This window comes from Oncorhynchus mykiss, chromosome 3 (assembly GCF_057628025.1).
Source record: "Oncorhynchus mykiss isolate SJ-2025 chromosome 3, ASM5762802v1, whole genome shotgun sequence".
In the NCBI taxonomy this organism is placed as follows: Eukaryota; Metazoa; Chordata; class Actinopteri; order Salmoniformes; family Salmonidae; genus Oncorhynchus; species Oncorhynchus mykiss.
This window is the reverse complement of record NC_143024.1, coordinates 67,631,419-67,649,103: the sequence shown is the minus strand read 5'-3', so window position 1 is coordinate 67,649,103 and position 17,685 is coordinate 67,631,419. Positions and strand designations below refer to the sequence as shown.

The 17,685-nt window shown below is 45.7% G+C and overlaps 1 protein-coding gene and 2 non-coding genes across 6 annotated transcripts; all 3 read right to left on the bottom strand.

Moving 5' to 3' along the window:
* Positions 1 to 1,893: 1,893 nt before the first annotated feature.
* On the bottom strand, positions 1,894 to 17,462 carry LOC110520240 (splicing factor 3B subunit 1). 4 transcript variants are annotated; one of them, XM_021597410.3, is made up of 23 exons: positions 17,219 to 17,462; positions 16,035 to 16,210; positions 15,686 to 15,787; positions 15,340 to 15,454; positions 12,584 to 12,663; positions 12,129 to 12,341; positions 11,518 to 11,986; positions 11,178 to 11,299; positions 10,568 to 10,867; positions 10,151 to 10,330; positions 9,956 to 10,042; positions 9,387 to 9,657; positions 8,979 to 9,124; positions 8,530 to 8,676; positions 8,138 to 8,263; positions 7,593 to 7,814; positions 6,911 to 7,093; positions 6,678 to 6,789; positions 6,069 to 6,189; positions 5,703 to 5,834; positions 5,190 to 5,462; positions 2,985 to 3,201; positions 1,894 to 2,542 (listed from the first exon to the last, which is right to left on the bottom strand). In XM_021597410.3, the coding sequence occupies exons 1-23, from the start codon at positions 17,244 to 17,246 to the stop codon at positions 2,384 to 2,386; spliced, it is 3,981 nt and encodes a 1,326-aa protein (XP_021453085.3). In that variant the 5' UTR covers positions 17,247 to 17,462; the 3' UTR covers positions 1,894 to 2,383. The 4 variants fall into 4 exon arrangements, with proteins under 4 accessions (XP_021453085.3, XP_021453086.3, XP_021453087.3 ...); XM_021597411.3 differs by having other exon boundaries at positions 11,518 to 11,983; positions 17,219 to 17,325; XM_021597412.3 differs by lacking the exons at positions 15,340 to 15,454; positions 15,686 to 15,787; positions 16,035 to 16,210; positions 17,219 to 17,462 and adding an exon at positions 13,021 to 13,792.
* Positions 7,300 to 7,369, bottom strand: LOC118964369 (small nucleolar RNA R38). Its single transcript, XR_005051418.1, has one exon. It is a non-coding gene; the product is annotated as a small nucleolar RNA R38 (small nucleolar RNA).
* LOC118964367 (small nucleolar RNA SNORA72) lies at positions 8,781 to 8,919 on the bottom strand. Its single transcript, XR_005051417.1, has one exon. It is a non-coding gene; the product is annotated as a small nucleolar RNA SNORA72 (small nucleolar RNA).
* Positions 17,463 to 17,685: the final 223 nt, after the last annotated feature.

The following is a 17,685-nucleotide window of genomic DNA, read 5'->3' as shown; positions in this document are numbered from 1 at the left end:
ATCTCAACACACACACACCACCTTTTGTGCAGTCAGCAGGTAGGATACTGCATGTGTTCAGGAAGATGCATTCCTGAGTCTATTGTGTTTTGGAGACCAAACAGGAAATGTCTCAGTCATTACCATACCTAGTTCTGGATTGTTAGAGAGAATCAAATAGCTCTTTATATAGTTACACGAGAATGGACATTTGGCACAGAACTATGGAGCACAAATGTAGCTTGTCCACTACAGTCAATTATTGTTGGGGTTACTGTTCTCTCCTGCATCTCTGATCTATTTCCTGTTGACAAAATCATAAAACCCACCTCCACCCCTAAACTAGTAGCCAGCCAGCCACACCACACCAGTCACACTAACCAACGACTACACTAAACCCTTCAGGGGACATCTGACCTGGCAAAGGCCCCACTAGTACAAAGTCATGACTAAATGTCCCTACCCCCTGCCATGGTCGCCAGAATGGCTGACTTTTGACTTGAGGGAGAGAATCAAACTCTTCCTTCGTACATCTTCCTAATTTATGGTGCCATATCAAGTCGGATTCTCGAAAGCGAGCACGATTCACATTACTGATACAAATGATTACTACTCGATCCAGGGCCTCTTTCTCATCTCCCTCATCCCCCCTACAATGGAAACCCTCCCCCACCACTTATATCTTTACACTTCAGCAGTATCCCCCCTTTCACTACTCTGCATAGAGAACCATGCATGCGCTGCCTTTGACCCAGTTTCCAGGCAGACTCAGACTCCACCAAGCTCATTGCTCACTCAGCTCTATGATATAGTCTGAGTCTCTTGAGGACAGTGTGTGTGTTGAGAGAGCTGAGCTCTGAGTTCCTCTTATCAGGGCTGATTGGGAGACTGCCTGGGTGCCTGTCTGTGCGCTGGTTGCCCAGTTCAAGGACCACACTATGAAATGGTCTCCATTAAGAATTGGAGCTCTTCCTTGGTGATAGGTTGACTATAGCCATGTTACAGCATGGGGACAGAACTAGGTCCACTGCCTCGCTCCACTGGCCTTAACCCACACGACGAGTAACATACGTACCACTGATCTATTATGAAGGATGGTGCCTTTGCACCTTCTTGCATGACATCATCAGACCTTTAGAGTGGTTCTGTTAACAGATACATGAGTAAGTGTTGCTTCTGGCATAAACCTGAGGGTGTCCCACAAACGTAAAGGGCCTGTTTCCTGGACAGATTAAGCAGTCCTGAACTAAAAAGCATGGGTAATAGAAATTCTCAATTTAAAGTGTCAGCAGTCTTTACCTATAGGCCTATTGGGGCCTTGCCCTTGATTCTCTCCCACCCACTGACTGTAGCCCAAACACACACGTCCTTTCCCAGAATCCCCATATAGCCTTAGAGGCACGCAAGCATTCGCTTCCACGTCAAAACCACAGGGCTAGCTACCCGGAGCACTCCTTCACCTTGGTCTGTTATGTCTCAGCAGGATGACAGGGCCTGATAAGGGAACAAAAGGCATTATAGAGGGTTGATTTCTGAACAAACTGTAGCCTTTGTAATGTAATCTTGTGGCATTTCTTGGTGAAATATAGCTAATTTGGTATGGTCGATGTTCTACCCCAGCTTGTGTACATTTAACTACATTTTTTAAATTTTTATCATTCATCTAAGACTAGTAGTGCCTGTGGAACATGAGGATGTGACACAAGGTGGCAAAGGTGATCTGTGTGGAATTTGAATCTGGAGAATGCTGGTATGTTCTCACATATTCCACCAAGGAGTTATTTTCCCTCCAAGGTTATGACCATAGACATAGGGAAAGGAAGATGGTACTTTTCATAGACCGCTTTCCATATTATTACTCCTATGAGTAGTCATGTCTCATGCTTTACTTTGACCAACTCAATAAAGCAGAGGTTTTATTTTATACACAAACGTTTATTCAGTCAAATAAAGCAACATTCTGATAAGAACAGGGGGGTGATCACTGATAAGCGAGCAAAGCATTGAGAAGGAATGGTCAAGGCCGGTAAAAAGAAACCATGACAATATTTTAAAGAGTTTCACTGAGTTGCTTTTCCATTCCATAACAAGGCTAACTTAGAGCCTGCACTCCATCTACTGTACTGTCTGTCATTCCTTATAGAAATGATTAGAAAAGGAGAAAACAAAACAATACATACAAGCTCTAAGAAGTTGTTCCATTTTATACTCCATTTCCCTATCATACACAGTTTTTATTGTATTAAAAATCAATCTCAGGCCACAGCCACTGTAGCTGTGTTGGATACAACCACTACAAAGACAGAGGAGATAAATAATATAAAAAATGGACCAAGTCCTATACACAAAGAGAGATAGGACAAAGAGAAGAGGGAGAGAAATCGTCAGAGTGAGAAGAGCAGAATCACAAGAAGTACTCCAGCTCATAGCGGAGGTAAGGGTTCTTCTCATCGTTGTAGACGTGTGGGTAATGAGCAATGAGAGCATCCTGGGAGCCGATGTAGATAGAGTTGTAGATCTTCCAGTAGACGTCTCGCACCTTCCTGGCTGGGTGGAACAGACCCTGGGGAGAGGAGACTGTGTTAGAGCATCACACTCAATGGCTGTACTTACAGTGCTACTATATTTTCATTACGTTTGTTATTTTTGCTAAATATCCACAGCAGTTCTTTCATGGACGTCATAAAGGGTAGGTTTCGGTTGATAGAAATATAAGTTCACATTTACATCCTTTTCTGGACATTTGATATTGATTCAACACTGGGCTATTCTGGAACTAGCTTAGACATACATATTTAGTAGTCTGCTACCTGTACCAAAGCAAGAAGAACAGTGATGTAGGTCAGGGGTGGGAAAACCTTGTGGCTTGCAGGCCATATCTGGATTTCGAAAGTCGGAGGTCCACAGATTTTTTTAGGGAGCGGCCATTTAAATCTGGGCGGCGGACGAGGCTCACGGGTCGTAGCTCACCCACCCTTGATGTAGGCAGTAGTGATAGTAGTTACCTGTAGGCAATACTGCAGCATGCGGCAGGGGCCGATAGCCACCCTGAGGCCTTCCAAGGCCCCCATCACAGCCTGGATGACGTGGGGCGACGTCTCAAACACGTTGGGCCACACATAGTTGAGCAGGTGGTTGAGCGAGTCTTCACAGCCGAAGCCGTAGACGCCCAGGGACATGTGCTGCACCACGGCACTGGCTGTCTGTCTGTGGACCAAGTCTCTGTAAGGAGGAGAGAAAGTGGGGAAACAGGGTTAACATGGGTCCAATCAAAAGGTGGAAAGGGCCTTTGGAAAGTATTCAGACCCCTTCACCTTTTCAAAATGTTACATTACAGCCTTATTATAAATTGTATTAAATAAATGTTTTGTCAGCAATCTCTACACAATACCCCATACCGAAGCGAAAATGGTTTTAGAATTTTTTGCAAATGTTTTAAAAATAAAAAACAAATACCTTTAGATAAGTATTCAGGCCCTTTGCTATGAAACTCTAAATTGAGCTCTGGTGCACCCTGTTTCCATTGATCATCCTTGAGATGTTTCTACAACTTGGAGTCATCCTGTGGTAAATTCAATTGATTGGACATGATTTGGAAAGGCACACACTTGTCTATATAAGGTCCCACAGTTGACAGTGCATGTCAGAGCAAAAACCAAGCCATGAGGTCAAAGGAATTGTCCGTAGAACTACCAGACATGATTTTGTCGAGGCACAGGTACCAAAAAATTCTGCAGTATTGAAGGTCCAAGAACACAGTGGCCTCCATCATTCTTAAATGGAAGAAGTTTGGAACCACCAAGACTCTTCCTAGAGCCGGCCGCACGGCCAAACTGAGCAACCGGGGGAGAAGGGCCTTAGTCAGAAAGGTGACCAAGAACCCGATGGTCACTCAGACAGAGCTCTAGAGTTCGCTTGTGGAGATGGGAGAACCTTCCAGAAGGACAACCATCTCTGGTGCACTCCCACTAATCAGGCCTTTACGGTAGACTGGCCAGACAGAAGCCACTCCTCAGTAAAAGGCACATGACAACCTGCTTGGAGTTCGCCAAAAGGCACCTAAAGATGAGAAACAAGATTCTCTGGCCTGATGAAACCAAGTTTGAACTCTTTGGCCTGAATGCTCAGCGTCACGTCTGGAAGAAACCTGGCACCATCCCTACAATGAAGCATGGTGGTGGCAGCATCATGCTGTGGGGATGTTTTTCAGCAGCTGGGACTGGGAGACTAGTCAGGATCAAGGGAAAGATGAATGGAGCAAAGTACAGTGATCCTTGATGAAAACCTGCTCCAGAGCACAGACTGGGGGCAAAGGTTCACCTTCCAACAGGACAACGACCCTGAGCACACAGCCAAGACAACGCAGGAGTGACTTCAGGAAAAGTTTCTAATTGTCCTCGAGTGGCCCAGCCAGAACCCAGACTTGAACCTGATCCAACATCTCTGGAGAGACCGGAAAATAGCTGTGCAGCAACACTCCTAATCCAACAGAACTTCAGAGGATCTGCAGAGAGGAATGGGAGAAACTCACCAAATACATGTGTGCCAAGCTTGTAGCGTCATACCCAAGAAGACTCAAGGCTGAAATCACTGCCAAAGGTACTTCAACAAAGTACTGAGTAAAGGGTCTGAATACTTATGTAAATGTGATTTCAGTTTTTTTTATTAGTTAGCAAAAATGTCTAAACTTGTTTTTGCTTTGTCATTATGAGGTACTGTGTGTAGATTGAGGGGGGGGACGATTTAATCAATTTTGGAATAAGGCTGTAACATAACATGTGGAAAGTCAAGGGGTCTGAATACTTTCCAAATGCACTGTATATTCTAAGGCTGAGGGTGAAATCCTCATTGACAATGAATTACACTTTACTTTGTAACCAACGGGTGCAGGGTGAGAACAGAAGTGAAATGATGTCACATCTGCCAGTTCTCATGTTGGTGTCCATCTAGCGAAGTACTAGCCCTGATCTGACCACTGATAGGTCAAACAGGCGAGAATGATTCGCAGGCATAATACCACCAAGTCAACTGCCTGCCAACACTGTTGACATACAGGGCTGAAACTCACCACGGCTAGTTGTTAAATGTACTGCTTGTAGATATAATGAATACTTATTAGGAGGGAAATGTTATGTTTATCTGGGTAGTGAAGGAGTTCATTGCGTTACTAGAACTGAAGCCAAAACATCACAATGCTGCAATCCTTTCACCTGTCCATCAGTGCATCCTCCAGCAGGGGCGTGACAGCGTAAATGTAGTCCTTGCCCATCTCCCCAATGTACTCAAACAGGAAGGAGAGGGACTTGAGCACGCCGTTCTGCACGTTGAGCTCTGGCACGCGGTACTCATTCATGAGCGCGGGGAGCACGGTGAAGGGAGAACAGGTCTCAGCCACGATGGCGATGGCTACAGTGGTACACACTCTGTTCTGACGCTCCTGAACCTTCAGGTTGTTTAGTAGTGTGGCCAGCACGTCATGGGGTCTGGAGGGGGAGAGAGGGGTCAGGAGGTCACCCACATGCTAAATCAGTGCACATTAAAAAACACAACAGCAAAAGGAATATGACCAAGCACAAATGAAAATGCTCACATTTGGGAGGGGAAAACATTCAATTGAACACAACGTCCTTGAGCAGACATTTAATTTCCAAACCGAATCCCTAATAGATGACAAACTGTGAGGATGGTATGGTCATGAATTAGCCAGAGACTGGAGCACTCACCCGATAGCCTTGGCGATGTATCCAAAGGTGTTGACAGTGGCTCTGCGGATGGCCTTCTTGTGGGCCTTGAGGAGCTCCAGCAGCTCAAAACAGATCCGCATCCACTCCCTGGCCGACACGTACTCAGCACCCCTACACAGACAGAGCAGGGTAGGAGTTATAACATGGTTGATGAAACATCTACTAGTGTATCAATTTCTGCACATATGAGTAGGCATCAGAGGCTCTCTCAATTCATCTTTCCTCCTCTCCCAGAGGGAACTGGAACCTTCTCCAATACGGTTGAGAAGGAAGAGACAGGATGTCGAGGAAAGTCGAATTGAGAGTCAAAGATTGAAATATACAAGGCCATCACCACACACATACCTGTCAGCAATCCTGCCCACCAGGTCAATACAGTTCTCCTGCACCTTCTCATGTCTGTTCTTCAAGATTGGCGTCAGGCGCGGCAGCAGGTCTTTGATTGGTGGAGTCATCTTATGCATGCCTATGAATGACAGGACAGACAACCAATCAGATGTCTGATGCATATCAACCAGTCTTACTACTACCACCACTACTACTACCATAACCACGCTTCTAATGTTAATAGTGTTGAACCCTCTGTACAGACCAATCCATGTTCTTCACTGAACTAACCCAATTCATTCATAGGCATTTCTCTTCCAACTTGAGTGCTTTCTCATAAATAATTGCAGCGTATGTTTCAGGAAGCGAGAGGAATGGTGTCCTACGCTATATAACAAGGAGAATAAATTGTGTTTTGGAAGACACTATATGCCAATTGACTTTTCATTTGTAACCAACAGGTGCAGGGTGAGAACAGAAGTGAAATGATGTCACATCTGCCAGTTCTCGTGTTGGTGTCAATCTAGCGAAGTACTAGCCCTGATCTGACCACGGATAGGTCGAACAGGCGAGATTGATTCGCAGAGAGAAGACCGGTGTCGTAGTGAGAGGGTGATGTTTACGTACCGATGACGTTGACGATGGCCTTGAGAGCACCGAGGATGCTTCCCAGTACTTCAGGATACTCCTCTCCTAGGTACTCATATAACACCACTCCCAGGTGACCCATCAGCTTCTCCTGTTGAGGGGAGAAAGAGAGGTTTAGAAAGGAAGAGAAACCCTGCACATCTTTAGTGACGTTCGTGGCGAAGTTTATGAGTGAGAGAGTACGAGTGTGTGTCTGTTTGAGTCAGTCTAACCTCCTGGCAGGTCTTCATGACCACGGCGGTACGAGAGATGAGGTCAGCTGCCTGCTGGCGGACCTTGGCAGACTTGTTGTTGAGACGCCACAGTACCGTACCACAGATCTGAGGCAGGTAGGGCTTCACCCTCTTCCCCAGGGCATTCACCACCGTGCCAAACCCGTTCAGCATTACAGAGTCCTACACAGGGTCAGAGGTCAACTAGTTAGTCTTAGTCTACAGTCTACACAGGTAGGCTAATGGACAGTGTCTGCTTTCAAAATGGCATCCTATTCCCGATATACTGCACTACATTTGACCAAAGCCCATAGGGCTCTGGTTTAAATGGAATAGTATGCCATTTCAGACACAGACGCTTGCCCATTCCAATCAATATGAATCTCCCATCAAACCTCAGACTACCAGAAGTCCACACTGCTGTTCAGACAGGGATAACTTGTTTCATCACAGGCTTTACAAAATGTCTATCTGAACATTCCCCAACGTTATGTCCCTAAAGTTATACCCTGAGCCAGGTTGTCGGCAAACATTCTGGAACCTTGTAGATAGAAATGTGATGAATAGAGCTGACACGATTCCTTATTCTACAGGTCATAAAGCCATATTTGTTCTACATAAACCATTTCTATCTGAACGCTCCACAACACTGTTCCTCGCTGAACGTGCCCCCAGGTCTCACCTCAGTGGTCTGTTCCTGGAAGGCGTACAGGATGCCGTCGATCAGCTGCTCCTCCAGCTTGTGGTCGATGTCAGCAGCTCCCAGGTTCCCCATGATCTTCTCTATGGTCTCCATCACCATCTTCCTGTACTGCTCTGCCTCGTCCTTCAGGTCATCTACTATACGAGAGATGATCTCTGCTGCTCCCACCTTGTTGGCCAGCTCTACTGTGGTGTCCACCAGCTGGAGAGAGATGGGGGGGGAATTTGGTCAGTTCAAGCCTCGGGGGAAACACGGCAGTGATTAATTAACGTTGAACTAAACATTGAAATCCAACCATAAAATCTTCTGCTTATCGTTGCTTGGTATAGTTCAACTTAATGTCGAACTTTACTTAGTAAATCTAACTCTTAAATCACCAGTCATCTTCTGCTACAAGCCTTGGCACAGACCTTCATTTCTGCTTTTCTATTTATACTTGATACATAACTGCCTACTTGACCAAACAAATTCAACATGTCGTTAGTGTATGGAGTCATGTGTGTGTGTGAGTTGTGCGTACCTACCTGTCTGTAGTTGCGTCTGTCCAGGGCCATCCTGTGCTGCCAGAAGTGCTTGAAGAAGGGGGGCAGGATCTCTGTCTTGATGTAGTTGGCCTCCACACCGTCAGTACCACAACACTGTTTCACCACCTGGAAGAGAGGGGGAACAATGGGGGTTAGAAACAGGCCACACATACACCAATTCTGTTTGAAGTGTACTAGCTAGCAATTTCTTTCCATTTTGGAAATGTAACCAACGGGTGCAGGGTGAGAACAGAAGTGAAATGATGTCACATCTGCCAGATCTCATGTTGGTGTCCATCTAGCGAAGTACTAGCCCTGATCTGACCACTGATAGGTCGAACAGGCGAGAATGATTCGCGCACAAACACACACACAAAGTTAGGCTCCCTCACCTTGAGCACGATCTTCTTCATCTCCTCGTCAGGGGACTGGAACTCTCTGATGAGGATCAGCATGACCTCTCTGGTGTAGTAGTTAGCATACTCAGCATCCATTAGAGGGATCAGGTAGCCAATGGCCTTCAGGAACGCAGCCAGACCCTGGAACCCAGATGTTTAACTCAGTTACCAGGTCGACACAGCCAAGATACTCTGATAAAGTTGAATGTGATTTCAGGTAAACTTGTATTAACTACTTGTTTTAAGAATGTAACCAACAAGTGCAGGGTGAGAACAGAAGTGAAATGATGTCACATCTGCCAGTTCTCATGTTGGTGTCAATCTAGCGAAGTACTAGCCCTGATCTGACCACTGATAGGTCAAACAGGCGAGAATGATTCGCAGACATGTAACCGAAGGCAATGAGTCCTCAACAGTTTGGTCCTCTAGTGTTTTGTCCTCACCTTTCCTCTGTGCTGTCTGATACCCTTCCACAGGGGTTTGAGTACGGAGTCAAAGGACTCGATACCGTAGGGAGTGGCAGCCTCCGCCAGGGCAGCAATGGCAAGGGCACTGATGGTCCGCACCTTCTGCTGCTCATCCACCAGACCTGAGGGGGGCGCAAACAGTTAAGGTCAGTAAGAGATCATATTTTATCCTTCCTGGTAGTGTGTTTTGTGACCATGTGTGAAATGCACTTAAAAAGCCAATTAACTTGAAAAAGCACACATTGTTTTTAAATAAAAAAGCTAAACTACGAATCACATTTACTAGATAGTAACACCCAAAAATAACAAAATGACTATTACTAGATAGTAGAACTAAACTACCCCTTCAAGTCACATACTATCTGCGTTGCTCCCTCAGCTCACCATGCTCGATGATCTCCACCAGACTCCTCAGATGGGGCAGGATGGCACAACCCATGAGGATGGCGATCTGCTGGACAATCTTGATGCCCGTGTGGCGGGCCTGCCATGACTTCTTGCTCTTACACACAGCCTTGAGGAAGGGCAGCAGGGATGGGATACCCAGAGCGGACGCTACGACAGCGAAAGCTCTGGCTGTTGTATTTCTGACATACTCGTCCATGTTGTCAATATCAGGCCTCATGGTGGAGATCATAGTGGCCAGGCCGGCAGCCTAGAAAGGGAGGGAAGGAGAGAGACATGGAAAGAGATCAACAGATTAATTGGTGTTCATGACACTGCTTGCATAGACAGCATAAGTGTCTTTTTCTAATGTGATTTCTGGAGAGAGAAAAAAATATTCTCTACTCGCTGTAGGAATGTAACCAACGGGTGCAGGGTGAGAACAGAAATGGATGTCAAATTGGCTAGTTCTCGTGCTGGTTTTTCAGCTAGCGAAGTACTAGCCCTGATCTGACCACGGACAGGTCCAACAGGCATGTTACCTAACTAGGTCTGGGAGTGGGGCTCACCTTGGCCAAGTTAGAGATGATCTCTCTGCCCTCCACTCGGGCGTAGTAATCTTCATCAATCAGCAGGGGCTCAATCACCACCAGGATCTGGGGAACAGAGTCAATTAGTGAACCACACACAGTGCCAATCTCAGCACAGGAGACATAGTGTAACAGAGTCAGAGTACTGCCACTCACACACACACACTGACCCACCTTGTGTACGTATGGGCGGACGAGATCGTCCAGCTTGTAGAGGATGCGGTCAATGACCTTGACCAGTAGGTGACGCTCCTGGTCCTCCAGAGTAGGAGACATGAGCAGGGGCAGGATCTGGTTGAACAGGGGCCCTGCTCCAAACTCCCTCGCCTTGTCTGTGATCTGACGCAGGGCAGCCTGAGGAGAGACGCAATGGGGTTAGACTGGACAGTTGACTTTTCAGTGGTGAGAGTTCCATACCAAAAGGAAGATGGAGTAAAGACCATAGAGATACAATATGACACTAGAGTAGCCTATGTCATAAACCTTCATAGCTCGTAGAATGTGCGGATAATGGCAGTCATCTTGGTCAGGGAAAGTTCAATTTTTTTTATTCTGTGGTCAACTATGAGGACAGTTGGCAGCTGGTCTCACCTTTCTCATGGGAGGTGTTCCGTTCTTGATCTTCAGCAGCAGTTTCATGATCTTACGCTCCTTCTGTTCCTCTGGGCTCAGAGTGGACTCATCTACCTCAACCAGCAGTTTATCAAAGTACTGGATGTCGTCTGGTTTGAGGAAGGGCAGGTTCCCACTGGGCTGGTCGTTGATCTGCTTCATGGAGCGGTCCTCCTGCTGCATGTGGAAGCCCGTCATGCCCCCCATGGGGGTGGGTGTGGCAGACAGCTTCCGGGCCGGGGTACGGATGGGCACATAGCCTGCTGGTGGGGGAAGGACCTGTGGAGGGAGGTGGAAGATGAAACATCAGTACTGTTCACTTACTATACAGGTAACTTATTTTACAGTACGGTTTACTCTTTGTGTGTACAGGATTGAGGTCTTCTCAGACAAACGCCTTGATGTCTTCAGTAAGAGACACGCCGTTGTGGGGAACTGAACCCAGAGAGACAGAACGTGACACTGACCAGAGACAAACTGTCCTGTTCCAACTCATTATCATATCATTACTGAAGACTATTCACTCATTTAATATAGATATGATGTGATTTCTCCATTGTGCTGGTGAGTGCGAGAGAGTCTACTCTACCTTGTATCCCTCTGGGAACATGGCGTCCAGCTCATCGTCTGTGAGAGGTCGGTTTCTCTCATCGATCTCCCTCTCCCAACGCCACGCCTGCAGCTGCTCTGGGGTCATGCTCATCAGGTGACCTGACAGGATAGGAAACACAATGTAAAACACGCCTCAACCTAGTATCACGTCTTAGTGGGACATTCTACTACTTCTATTACTAGTCATTTATATTACTAATAAATGAACAACAAGTACCTAATAACAAACATGATTTGCCAACAGTTATCAGTTTTAAATGATATTCTACCTCTATATTGAAAATGGGTTGAAATGCAGGTTAGGTGATTGACAGTACCTGGAGAGGGAGTGGCCATATTCATGGCAGGGGTTCCAATGGGGGTCTTCCCAGGGGTCATCAGTGGAGTGGAAGAGCCCATCTGGCTGGCAGGGGTCTCGTCCCAACGGGACTTCCTCTTACTGGCCCCGGGGGTGGGGGTCTCTCCCACAGACTCGTCTCCTCTGTCTGTACGGGGAGTCTCAGCCCAACCACTACCATGACCAGGGGTCTCCCTCTCAGTCTTGGGGGTCTCATCCCAACGGTTTTTGCGCACGCTGCCTGTGGCTCCCCCATGTCCGGGGGTGGTGTGTCCCGGTGTGTCCCCCCTGCCTGGGGTGGCTGCTCCGGCCGGGGTGTGGCTGGGGGTTGGGTCCCACATCCGGGAGCTGGGAGTGGCCCCTGGGGTCTCGCTGCCCTTATTCCTGCCAGGGGTCTCGTCCCAGCGGCTGTTGGAGGGGGTGTGGCCAGGGGTGTGTCCTGGGGTCTGCTGTGGAGAGTGCGCGAGAGAGAAAGAGTCAGGGGATAAAGGGATCAATGAATTCTTACAGACCAGAAATGAAGCCAGGTTGATGTCCTTAGTTCCACTAGCATAAACTTGATTGATCTGATCAGCTAAGATAATGTTTTACCTCAGCAGCCTGGTCAGCCTGGTCCCAGCTAGACATCTTCTTGGGTGTGCCGGTGTTGCTGGGGGTTCCTGATTGGTCCTGTTTCTCGGCCGTCTGGTCCCAGCGACGTTTGCGCTTGGCGGCGGCAGCGGCAGCCTGGGAGGCAGCAGAGCCGTTGACAGCCTTCAGGTCTCCCGTCTTGGCCTTTTCTGCCATCTGCTGACGGATCTCTTTCTGCATAAAGGGAGAAGAGAGAGTGAGAACACGAACCAGAGACTAACCACAACAGGGAAAAGTTTCCCGTGAGGTTTGTAGGACAGAAGTGTATTGAAGGCAACAAAACCCCACACTGAACAGACCCACATAATGAAATATTTATAACCCTCTATGGATACACCACTAATAGACACATTACCTGAAGACAAAGTTATGCCCTTGAGCTAAACCACAAAGGAGGTATATCTGGTCTGTCTTACCTCCTCTTTGGTCAGGTGCTGCTCCTTCATGACATCCATGTACGACCTGGACTGCAGCTTTGGGTCCGGCGTTTTGCCCCCTGCGCGAGAGAGCACCAACAAGACACAGGGCAGCCGATTAGAACACGCCCCAGGACCCGGATTCATAAAACACAGCAAGTAAAACACAGCCAGCTCAGCTAGGCCCTCACTTCTTTAGAAACTTTTACTGTATTAGTTCCTTAAGCTGAATCACAACAAGACAACCCTAGATACACAACATACAGGCAGTCCTCTCTTGCTTGCGTTACATACAAACATAGCTGAATAAAAAACAACAGGCAGATACATTGAGAAAGAGCTGAGGTGGGTTTTTTCTTTCTTTTAAGGAGATAACAGGCGAGGATAAAGCCATCACTGATGCAGGGGTCCTGGGCTGTGCTCTCCAGAATACGTACACTTTCAGTGCCAAGGGTCCTTCTGCAGTCAGACTTCAACCGGCAGAAAAGAAGCCTAGAAAATGTCTCTTTACCATTAGTAACACTTTGGAAAAGGGTTGGAACTCACACACATAAGCATACCACCTGTGATTTCTTTTTACGTCACTCAAAAGAAAAATCCTCCTGGGGCTCAAACCTTAAATAAATGAAAATATGTAAAATACCCTCTAGATTGTGAAGTATTGATTAATAAAATTAAAATCTAAATTGTTCCCAAATCTAGGAATCTTCTTGTGAGATAAATGTGTAGCTACTTTATGTAACCCAGGGTAGGGAGAGCATCTATATGTAGTTACACGTTTACATCAGGGGCCGTGAAGGCTACGATTAGTTCCAGGAGGGGGGGGGGGGGGACAGGCTGCCTGCTACTAAGCAGCTGGTAGTTTGACATCAGTCGATTACTATTTCAACTTCGTAAACGTAGATCTTGGCTTCCTTTTTAGAAAAATATATATTCTTTAAATTCATTACGAATTACAAAATCAATCTAAAGCAAAAGACTACCATGTAATTTAAATGTAATGATATAAAGTCTAGGGTAGAAGACAAAATTAAAAAGGTTCTTATGGTAGAGGTTTATTGAGTAAGAGCTGCCCCCCACCCAGACAGACCACCAGCGGACCCTGACAAAACTGACAAGCACACGCTTCTGTCTGTTCACCATAACCTACACAGGATGAGTTGCTGCACCCTTAAGAGAGTGCAGTACAGGACTGGCAAAGCAGTACTGCTGTAGGAGAGAAATTAAGGACAGTTAGTATGGGCCTGTGGAATTGCGGCACACAGATTTCTTGATATGTTTCTATTTTACAAAGATGTAAAATAGAAATATATTTACACAACATCTTTGTATATGACAGAGCTGTCTACATGCAGGCTTGATACAGGCCTACCCAGACTACATAGAGGCACTGAGGCCACTTCATCTCAGAAAAGAGACATGGGTGCTTCAGTCGCTACAAACAAATTGTTGCATTGTGTAGATAAATACCTTAATCCTATTCTAGAATGTGTGTGCTTAGTTAATCAAATGCTCAATGGCTAGTCAAGCCGTATTTTGAGAGACAGGCCCTCCTTGTTAACTGATGGACTATTCAGTTCATTTAGGCTTTGAGGAATGTGAATATAGCTAGTTGACGGCTCCTTGCCCCTGTGAGGGGTAAGGGGCAAGACAAGCCCATTGCCAAAGATTAAACCGCAATTGTAATTCACTCTATTAAATCACACACTTGGAGTCCAAGTTACGACGCCTGAACCGACTTGGACCAAAAGCCAATTAAATGTGTGTTGAAATCTGAGACCATAACTCAGTAATGTTGATGACATACACATAATTTGTGACGTCCTGTCCTTTTCTAATGGAAGTTCCCCAACCCCTAGAAATCTGACAAGCCAACAGTGGTGGTAACTGACCATAAGCCTGCACAATGATACTGTAGTGAAGGAAGGGCCACTTGGAAGAAAAGGGGTGGTCTGATTGCATTGCTCATTTTATGTGTTCTTGTTCTACACAGAAATACTTCAGATCTGTACCCAGGTGGTCTGCCATCTAGGGGCTTTCAGTGACTTGGAGCCAAGCTTCATACAGCCAGCACGTTTCTGGGGTGGTGTGTATGGGGTCATTGTGTTCCCGCCTACTGGGCACAGTAGGGTGCAGCATATTGCACGAGCAGGTGAATTACCCCAAAGTTGACCATCAACCCCATATAGAAGTTTATTTTCTTTGCTACTCACATTACTTAATACCTTTCTTAAGAGTAAGACAGTTCTTTCCACCATCAGTACATGAGATAGCCACATGGGTATGTTAACCCTTCGAGACACACACAAGCTACCTGCCACCCATGTAGTGTTCGGTACGAAAGTCTAACCAAGACAACCGCAAACCACCTCTCCCTAAAACAAAATGGAACCCCTCACTGGCAGACATTTATTTTATACTACTTAAATCCTGTTTACAATTATTGTCATTTTCCAAGAAGAAAAAAACCTTGTATCTGCATCGCAGACCGTTTGCCTCAAAGCAAAGAGATTTTATTGAGAGAAAATGATGAGTGATAAAAGGCGCAGTGACAAGAGAACCAACCGCCCTCGGGCCAGGAAAGATTACCACGGGAAGGTCTTAGTCTGGGGAGCAAGCCGTTGCACAGTGCTCGAAGGGCTAAGCAACAAGAGGTGGGTTGAAACTCTTGAAAGGCAGCCATGGGATAAGGGAGAGAGGGTATAACATGAACAGGGGAGGACACTATGGAGGGAGGATGGAGGGGTGAAATTTACCGTCTGCAAAGGGGTCGAGTCGCTCCGGAGAGATGATCATCTGTCGTCGTCTGGCCTTGTACTCGTCCTCACGCTCTGCAATCTTGGCGGGCCTGTGCTCGGCGAACGGGTCGTACTGAGAGGAGAGAGAACACAGCATTTTATTATACATGTCATCGTGGTAAACATACATTTAATGTGAGAACTAGCCATAATAAAATGTATATGACAAGATAGTAGCAGGAAAATTAAGCAAATCCAAAACTTGTGCAATAAGGTTCGGTAATAGGTTCTCTGTCAGGTTTGAACTCAAAAGTAGAATTCTACACTTATTGCAAAAGCTGGAGATGGTGTTACTGGGGCTAACCTGTTCATCTGACTGTGGTATCGCATTGAGTATAGCCACCGGAGCATGATACCCCGGTTTCTTCTGTCCAAGTAGACTTGTTGAAGAGTCCTCCTCGTCATCCTGAAAATAAGAGAGAGAAGAGTCTGGTCAAGCCTAGCCACTTAAGGCAGACTCTCCCAGCTCGCAAACAAGACATAATGGAGTAGTCAACACCATTAAAAATATGACGCCTCACCCCTAGGAAAAGAAGGAGGATGTCAGTGTTGCAGACAACATAAAACACTTTTATTTGACCATTTTCAAAGTAAAAAAGAAAACAAACAAGAATACATACATCAAAACACAGGATTTGACATGCAACACTTACATCCTCCTGTTCATTGGCAGCAATGGAGGTGACATATCCAGCGAAGCGGCTGTCACTGCCACCATAGATCTCCTGGTCGTAATATCCAGTTGAGTCCAGGCCCACACCCTGATCTGCTCCCTCCTCCACCAGGGCAGCCTTCATACCCTGGATCTCCAGGATCTGGGCCTCAATGTCTGGGGACAGGGGGGAAGAATAACACAACAGCCATTGACTTTCAGGGTGTTGAAAAATATGGACAAACGCATCACCTAAGATAAAGCATATTTCCAAATGATAATTAACAAAAACTCAAACAGCATCAGCAGTAGTGATAAGCTACATATTTCATTTTTAAAAATCTGCTGTTGTATTGTAATCAATTAGTATGCTTGTATAGCACGCATTTGCTCTCATCTGTGCTCAAATCGATCGCCGTGTTGACAAAGTAAGCAGCATTTCCCAAATTCGGTTCTGGGGACCCCAAGGGGGGCACGTTTTTGCCCTAGGACTACACAGCCGATTCAAATAATCAAATCTTAATGATTATTTGATTTTGTGAATCAGATGTGTAGCGCTAGGGATAAAACCTTAACCCTTGCTTGGTTTCCCCAGGACCGAGTTTGGAAAACGCTGACCTAGGGCCTGGTAAATTAGTTTCAATTTGAGCGCAATCAGACCGTACTGGTTGGACAAAGATTAGATTATCCAAATAACGTTGGCTATCATAGCTATTTAGCTACAAAATGTATTCATGATACGTGTAATCTGGAACACGTCAAACGTTATGATACTAGGATCAGTGCGGTGTCCGTCCGACATCATGCCATACTTCCAACGCCATTTTAGTTTCTACAACAACACTGACGCTGTTAAATAAATCTAGCCATATCTATACCATAGCAAGTTTCTTATAGCAACACCTACACAAATAGTATAATTGAAGAGCATACTGATCAAGGAAATCATGGTTGTAGAAATGTTGTATTGTCTAGCTAGCCTAGCAGGTGGGGGGGAGGGGGGGCATTAGCTATCTGTCCTCGTTGCGTTTAACGTTAGGTTGTCACGAATGAAAATATTGCTAAAACATGTAGCTAGCTTCTAAACAATGGATGCATATTGATCCTCTTTTTAATAGGAACCCGACGTACGTCAAGTTAAATTATAATACCAATTTACAACATTTTCTAAATAAATAGTCTTACCTTCGTGTGTTTTGGCGACTTTCGCCATTTTGGTGGTTCGGTAAGACTGAAACCGGAAGTCCGAACTAATTCATATCCGTTCAGCAAAAAATTGATAAATCCTGGACAGTTTAGTCACAGATAGAACAATGAGAGTTGTACAAATCTTTAGCTCAGTGGTCCTGGACGAGAAAGGTCTTGGGTGCTTAATAACGGTCAGGAAACCAGGATTGACCCAGTAATAAACTGGAAATGAATATGCTCTGAATATTACTCTGATCTCGAGTTCAACAGTGGTGTGTAAAGTAAACATATTTTAAAGTACTACTTAAGTCGTTTTTGGGGGGTTATCTGCACTTTACTCATTCTATTTTTAACATATTTTACTTCCCTATATTCCTAAAGAAAATAATGTACTTTTTACTCCATATGTTTTCCCTGACACCCAAAAGTACTTTTTATGCTTAGTAGAACAGGAAAATGGTCAA

What these genes read in the sequence shown, in the direction of transcription:
- LOC110520240 (XM_021597410.3), bottom strand. Translation starts at nt 17,246, where the DNA reads ATGGCGAAAGTCGCCAAAACACACGAAG. An exon ending in AGTCGCCAAAACACACGAAG is followed by an intron (nt 16,211 to 17,218) that starts GTAAGACTATTT and finishes CCCTGTCCCCAG; the next exon opens with ACATTGAGGCCCAGATCCTG. An exon ending in TGCTGCAGTATTGCCTACAG is followed by an intron (nt 2,543 to 2,984) that starts GTAACTACTATC and finishes TCCTCTCCCCAG; the next exon opens with GGTCTGTTCCACCCAGCCAG.